The 7,892-nt window shown below is 48.4% G+C and overlaps 1 protein-coding gene across 1 annotated transcript in view; it reads left to right on the forward strand.

Annotated features, from left to right (window-relative positions):
* The window catches only part of txnrd2.2 (thioredoxin reductase 2, tandem duplicate 2), a 19,874-nt gene extending 15,908 nt beyond the window's left edge, over window positions 1-3,966 (forward strand). The window contains exons 14-17 of the mRNA XM_035380345.1: window positions 1-37; window positions 736-807; window positions 1,264-1,361; window positions 1,632-3,966. The exon at window positions 1-37 is cut by the window's left edge and continues 56 nt beyond it. Of these exons, the coding sequence (XP_035236236.1) occupies window positions 1-37; window positions 736-807; window positions 1,264-1,361; window positions 1,632-1,755 (331 nt within the window). The 3' untranslated portion in view covers window positions 1,756-3,966. The remainder of the gene's footprint in view (window positions 38-735; window positions 808-1,263; window positions 1,362-1,631) is intronic.
* Window positions 3,967-7,892: the final 3,926 nt, after the last annotated feature.

The raw sequence follows: 7,892 nt of genomic DNA on the forward strand, positions 1-7,892 counted from the left end.
GGAGGCGGAGAGACGGCACGGGAAGGACGCCATTGAGGTAGGGCTCTCTGCCTACAGCACCCCCTGCTGGGCATGGCATGCTCGTACGCCTCTCCCCACACTGCCCTCTGCTAAAACTACTGTACAGAAGGGTGGGCAGGGGCAGCAGTGTGCAGAGTAAGAGACTGCAGGTTCAAATCCAACATGAGGCATTGCTGTGACACCCTTGAGCAAAATACTTGGCCTATACTGGCCTAGTTAAATATCCTGCTGTATAAGTAGAATGGAAAAAATCAGAAGTATAAGTTGCTTGCGATAAGAACATCCACAAACGGACAAATAAAAAAATCGTTTAATTGGCACAGCTGGAACTGAATCACTTCACAATGATTGTCGGTTTAAAAACAGAGTAAACAGACGGCGCCTTCACCCCCTTCTTCAGAGAGTCTTAGCAGTTTGGGAGTCGGAGGTTGCAAGTTTCACTCCCTGATACAGCGCTATTACTGTGCCCGGAATTTGGGTCTGAGTGAGGGGCCATCAAAAAGCACCTTTGATTTATGATTATTCATAGTAAAAGTAAATAATAATGCAAGGTTTTATCCTAATCCTATTTGTGTTGTAGTTTTTGGATTTAGCCTTTTTTATACCTCAAGAAGTTTGACTTTGTTTGATAAAGATATTGTAGTAGTGCATCGTAATGGATTTTGTCATAATAGTAATTGCTTTGTTGTCACTTTTATTGGCTCCCTCTGACAGGTCTACCATGCGTTTTACAAGCCCCTGGAGTTCACCGTGGCAGAGAGAGATGCCAGCCAGTGTTACATTAAGGTCAGGACTTCCCCTCACACTGCGTAACAACAGCTAATGAACACAGGCCTCTGGCTGTTCTCCGAAAAAGATCATTTTTCTCATATAAACAACCTTAACAGTACCAATCTTTTTATCTCCTTTCTTCTGATTTATCTGTAGAGTCGCAGTAGTCAGTAATAGTACTGCACACTTGTCTAGTCCACAACTGCTGTGATGAATTAATAATCCAACATCCTAAGGATCAGCAATTATGGATTTATGTTAGTCCATTAACTGTCTGTCACATTTTCATTGGCACAGCAGCAGTGAAAGATTGTTACCTGTAAAAAAATACATACTGCAGTACACTGCCCCCAAAAAGATTTCTACATTTATTTTCATGGCCCAGTAATCCCATTATGACCCATTGTGTTTTTGTGAGCAGGGGGTTATGGGAGTTTGAGTCCTAACCAGGCCTCTCTGTGTGTGCTGCAGGCGGTGTGTTTGAGAGAGGGAGACCAGCCCATCCTGGGACTGCACTTCACTGGCCCCAATGCTGGAGAGGTCACACAGGGATTCGCCCTGGGCTTCCAGTAAGTATACACACACACACGTGCACACACACACACACACAGACACTGTACTCTGTACTGTACAGATTTGGATTATAAGGAATGTGTGTTGAACAAGAGGCTGAAGAGGCAACTTTGAGTCTTGATTTAATGGCCAAAGTTCAGGGATCTGCTGCGGTATTCAAAAATTTTACCAGCATATAAAGAGTTAAAGGACTTATAAAGAGTTAAATGCATATTTGGCCCTGGCCCAATGGTGATGCTCTGCCAATCTTCTCTCTCCTCCCCAAGGTGTGGGGCCACCTACCGCCACCTGCTGGCCACGGTGGGGATCCACCCCACCTGTGCCGAGGAGGTGATCAAACTGAACATCACCAAGCGCTCCGGCCTGGATCCCATGGTAACGGGCTGCTGAGGTTAAGCCCCTCCCTGAAGCCCTGAGCACACAGGAAGCTCCGCCCCCACCTCGTTACTGAGCGCTAGCGCTCTCCGCCCTCCGTCATTCCACTGAACACCAGCCATGTTAACACCCTCCCAAATCTGCCCTCCCGCACCCCCCCCCCTCTTCCCCAGCACCCTACTGAACACCAGCACAGCTAACACGCTAATCTCAGCGCTTAGCTTTTCCCCACGAACGTTTTTTTTAAATCCGCGCTTCTGGCGCAGTGTAAACCTGAGATTTGCATCGCTTTCCGAGACAGATTATCAGTCACTTCCTCCGCTCGCGTTCATGAGCAAGGACTGGAATATCATCCAAAATTAGGGCCCCTACGTTTAAAAAAAAGGAACCAGGAAACCGCAAACAGGAGTGCCTTGATAAACAGGCCCATAAATCAGCGTGAGCTCCGCTCCAGTCCGTTGAAATGGGACTGTTAAAAAAAAAGGGCGGCTTAAATGTTTTTCGAGCTCCGCTCCGCAAATATTGCCCTTGCTCCGTCTGTACTTCCTGTCCGTGGGTCTCGGGCGAGGCCCGCGTGGCGGCCCCGGCGACACTGATGGGTGGGGGAGGGCCGTCGCCGCGGTGACACCACTCGGGTTTCCCATGGACGCAGACAAACATTCGGGGAGCCGGCTGTCAGTCTCAGGGTTGGAGGGTCTGTCGGGGCGGGGTAAAGTGCGTGCTTGTTTAGGTTACGGACCCCCGCGCCCCCCCCCCAGTACTCGCAGGAATACAGCCCAAACACAATAACACTTTCTGTCTGCCTCGGCCCTGCAAGTCTTCGGCGAGCCTAAATGTGTGGGTCTAAAAAATGAATGGAAGAAGTTGCCTGCAGTAAAACCGTGGTAATTACACGATCCTCCAGGAGGTGGTGCTGTTGCCTTGTTTCCGTCACACTCAGCAACACGCCATTCATGATTTTGCAGCTTGATTAAGGAAAAGACAAAGAACCCCCTTACAAAGTCATAATACGAATCCGGTCATCCAATATGAGGTCTTATCTTACGTTTTATCAGGACGGAGGAATGAAGGAATGGACAAAATTAAAAATGCATGGACTGACTGAAATGTGTAGTACATTTATGATTAACAGAATTTCCTGACGGGAAACTCTACAGGCAAACTGGGGGGGGGGGGGGGTCATACATTTTTTATCCTGTCAACTAGTTTTCATTTAAATCAAAGCAAGCCAAACATATGCATATACACCCCCTCCCCCCCCTACAAAAAAACTGGCCTGGATATGGATAGAGTTGTGTGTGGGTGGTGGGGGGGGGGCAGAACAGGAGGTGCTGGTTTATTTTTGTTTGAAGTCTAATCTGTGAGCTCTGATTAATGATGGTGGGGGGGGGGCATGCTACCATGCTTGTTTGTACCTGGACGGAGATTCCTGTATGTTCTCTTCAGGGACGGGCTGCTGACGGAGGAACCCTAACCCTCCCCTCCTCGTGTGGGGGCCAGTAGCCTGGCACGGTCACCCCAAAAATAAAGCGCACACTCAGGGCTGGGGCGCCATCGTACCCCAAAACAAAGCGGCACGGTCCTTAGTGGTAAACTCATGCATTTTCCGACATTTAGCCGACGCTCTTTTTATATTAATTCTGCTGGATATTTAACCAATTCAAGCTTTGTTCCGGTGCTTAAGGCGACTATGGCAGTGCCACTAACGGGCATCAAACCTGCAACCTCTGTTATGAGCCCAGTTCCCTTACCGTGATAATGCACTGCACAGATGCTTTGTCTCGATCACTGCAAAACAACAACAAAAAAAAGAATGACTTCTGCTTCAGGGCAGCATCTGTTCTTTAGAGATGTGATTACATCCTGAATTTCCTGATTAATGAAGAAATGCTTTTTGGGTATTGGAGTTTGTTAAACATCAGCGTTTGGAAATGTGCCTTGATTTTTGTGCTTTAGAAATGGCCGCCTCAGCCCTGCTGAATTACACTGTTGGGGGGTTAGGGTTCCGCTTTCTTACCGGGGTCCAGCTAATGAGGGCTTGTGCCAAAAACCCAGAACGGGATGGGCAAGCCTGATGTCCCCTGGAAACCAACTTCAGTTCCTGTAAATAGATGTATGTGATTTATGTTGAATCTTCCAATGTAATTATTTGTGAGAAATGAGCTTGTACAGCATTGTTATGTTGTAATATTTATCATTAAAATATTTATATATGTGCACAGTCAATCTTGCATTGTTAAATTGTGTGTATGATGTATATGTGTATCTTTGTGTGCGTGTGTGCATGTATGATGTATCTGTGTGTGCACATGTATAATGTAGGTGTATATGTGTGTATGATGTATATGTCTGTGTGCGTGCGTGTGTGTATGCTGTATATGTGTATGATGTATGTATGTATATGCGTGTGTGTGCACGTGTGTGATGTATATGTGTAGCTGTGTGTATGATGTATCTGCGTGTGTGCACATTTATGGTGTATGTGTATGATGTATCTATGTGCGCATGTGTATGTGTATGATGCATATGTGTATCTGTGTGTTTGTGTGTGTGCGCTCACGTGTATGATGCATATGTGTATGATATATATGTATATATGTATCGGTGTGTAGGCAGCAGCTCCAGTGTGCTCCTGGGGGTCTGAGTCTTTCCTGACCTCTGTGGGTTCTGTGCTGACAGAGAGCAGCGCAGTACAGCCCTGTCACTCACCCCAGCGCTCCAACAATGGCGCAAATTCCTCTCTGTTTGTTTGCTTAAGGATGCGGCCCCCCCAGACCTGGAAGCTCCTCTCTATCCTAAATGCCCCCACGCCCCCCCCCCCCCCACCACGACCCCTCCCATGAGTCTGGCTGGGATTTTCGGGACAAGCCCTTCGCTGTCGGTATGGGCGGTCAGCGTTTCAATCACAGAGCTCATAAAGAGAGCAGAGCGGTGGGGGCGGGGGGCAGTGGGGGTAGTGGGGGGGTCGGTTCATTTTCCTGTTCTGGTCGATTTTTTATTTTTTTTAAAGGGCATAAATATGGGTTAAATCCACCTTGAAGCGCACTTAGCAGAACATGTCAACATGTCAGACCGCGTTCAGCCATATTTTGTGTCTTAATCCGGCCTTTTGAGGGCTGACAGTCTGACACAGAGTCTACATTTACTGGGACCCATTGTGGCTCCAGTCAGTCAAACCGTCAAGATTAGACACGTGCGAGTCAAGAAACGCGTCGCTTGTGCAGCTACGCATTTCTGCCTAAAGCCCTGGGAGGAGGAGGAGGAGAGAGAGAGAGAGAGAGAGAGAAACTCTGCCTTGTGTAAACATTTGCGAAGACGACGACGCTCGGAACAGAACAGGGCTGGACCCGGCAGAGGATTAGCCCTCCGAAAATGAATGTGGGCCAGTTACAGCGTACCTGTTGGCCCGGGAGCATGTTCTCTTCCCGTAGCTGTCAAGGTCAGGCGGCTGAGAATTTGAGCCAGGGTGGGGGTCGGCTAGGATGCCCTAAAAAATGTCGGCGCGCTGGACTGCGCTAACCAGTGTGGGAGATTGAGTAAGGACCGTTTCTGCCAGTCTGCCCTACTGTCTCTCTTGCAGATGCTACATTTTTCTTTTTGTGGCATTGAGCAGATGCTCTTAACCCAGTGCAATCTGCACCGCTTCCACCCCTTGTAAATGCAATCCATTTATACCACTGGATATTTCACCTCAAACTCATTTAGCATGGCGTGCATCAGTGTTGCTTTTTGGTCAACACCTTGTAGTCTATGGGAGTGACCTCTAAAGCCAGTGGCCTCTAGAGCTGTAGGCTCATACTGTGATTCACTGCTGATTGATGAAGCCATAGCTCCCAGTGTTTGTTGTGCTAATTATTTGAGGAAGACAATTTTTTGTTATTAAAAAAAATGTACATATTAATCCGGGACCGGAGCTTAAAATTCGAAGATCTTTCAGTGAGACTAGTAACGTCCATTTTGATGTAAGCGAGAAAGCACTCCTGACGCTCCGGGAGTTCACTGTGGGGAAGCGTTACGCGCGAGCGCTGAAGAACTCTGCAGACTGCGTTAAATGTCCTCCAGAGGCCAAGGCCGCCGAGCAGAGCGCCCACCGGTTTGGATCCGCTTTATCGCGGGTTTGTGATTGCCGGGGAGGTTCCCGAGGGCGCCGCCACTGATCACAGAGCGCAGAATTTGGAAAGTTCTGGAGAGTTCTCCCTCGGTCTGCGTCGGCTGATAAGTGTTTTTTAGGGGGGTGGAAATTAGGACAACGACTCATACACAAGATTTCTGCATCAGCTCAAGGTTACACCAGTGGAGTCTGTGTAGGCTATGAGGGTGCATAGTGTCTCTGTATATAGGTGAAGTCTTCAGGTTTACCTGGCCCTCACCTTCTTTGCAGATTTTGCTTTCTGTATTGTGGCCATTTGCAATTACAGCAATTGGCAAATTGTGGTTTAACTTGCCAGACATTAATAGTCGAACAGTAACCTATAGTACTGTACAGTAATCTTATATTTTAATCATGCCGGTGAAGGGGGAAGCCCAGGAATTTCAGTCCGTATTTTCTGTTGTAATGCGTAATTAAACTATCTGCGTTTTACCCGTTTTTTGGCAGCTGGAGAGAGACGTCAGACGTCATCCGTCGCCAGGGTTCGGGCAAACAACAAAAAAAACAAAAAACACCTGCCTCAGTGTTTACGGTTAAACAGGTTACGTTATGTTACACAATATTTAAAGTAGTATTTTCAATGTATAATTTCTTGGCGTATTTTTATGATTGCGGTTTGAAGCAGGGCACTGTTTTTTCCACCCACCCAACAATAATTGTATCAATATTTATTGTGTTTCTGCACGCAGCTCGCGGCCCGAAACATTTGTTGTTAATTGATCGCTCAGACGCCAGATCACCTTGGAGTAGCTATGGCGCATTGCGCTAAGAGAGCCGAGGTTAATCGCCAACAGTGGTGAAAAGCCCGTTCCGATTTTAAAGCACGCGCGTTCATAAATCCGATTTATGCTTGCGAAAGCGGAAGACAGAGGGACAGATGGACAAATGGACAGATGGAAGAGGACGGCACATGCCGACGGTGGTCTGCAGTTTTCGCCTCGCCCCTCTTCGCCTGCAGCGCCGTTACCAGCCTGACACAGATAAGTATAAATTACAGCCGTTTTTTTTTCTTCCTCAGCCTGACACAATTTCCCACTTCACAGCCAAAACATGAGCGGCGGGGGCTGGCAGGCAGTGCCGCGAGCATGAGCAGCCCGTGGAAGCGCGGCTGACGGATGGCACCCACACACAGCCCTAGGGGTTGGGGTTGGGGGGGGGGGGGGTTGCTTGTCGATTGCAGGTGATTTACGCTCCTCGCTTTCCTGTTTGCCCGGCTCGCGCTCAGTAGCGCTCGGGCTGGCGTCCAGGTCGTCGCTGCAGACGGCATGCAGCAGCAGCTCCCGGTTGTGGGTTCTCCGCCCAGAATGCGCCCCGTGCGTTCTCGCTCGTCCCCCTCATTGGTAGGAGTCGATCGTGTTTGTTTATTTGTTGACCCCCAGGACTGGAAAATGCGTAAAGTGTCCAATTCCTTGCTCCCAGTCTCCAGTAGCACTGCACCAAGTGCGATTAAATTATTTATCTAAAATATGAGCCTTATAGTCACTTTATGATCTCCGTATACACCTGGTTGCTTGATTGACCCAAAACCGCTAGAGTAACCAAGCATTATCATTCCTAGGACAGCTGGGTTTGCTTTTACAGAATCTTATAACAGGTGGATGATTATTAAATGAGAGGAGCTTCTTCTCAGCCAATCAGGGTTGAGTGTGAGTGGAGGCACCGGTCTTTCTGTTGGTGTCCAGGGGTGCTATTTTTTCCCCTGATTTGCAGGCTTCAAATTCCTCAACCAGGGGCACATGTCATGAGCACCAGAGGTGGAAAGTCCTGGGGTCAGAAAGTAAAAGTCCTGCAATGTGTTTATTCCGACCATGAACTCAGCCAGCTGATTTGACTAATTAGTTCTACCTCCTGGCTGAAGAACTGTGAGCAGCTCCAGGTGATGGGAACTAAATGCTGGGGAGGACTTGGCTGCTCACGCGGGCTTGCAGAGAACGGCGTCACACCTGCAGCTGGGAACGGCCAGGGAGAGAGCGAGAGCCGCACCATCAATCACGGGCAGGGA

This window comes from Anguilla anguilla, chromosome 10 (assembly GCF_013347855.1).
Source record: "Anguilla anguilla isolate fAngAng1 chromosome 10, fAngAng1.pri, whole genome shotgun sequence".
NCBI classification, from domain to species: Eukaryota; Metazoa; Chordata; class Actinopteri; order Anguilliformes; family Anguillidae; genus Anguilla; species Anguilla anguilla.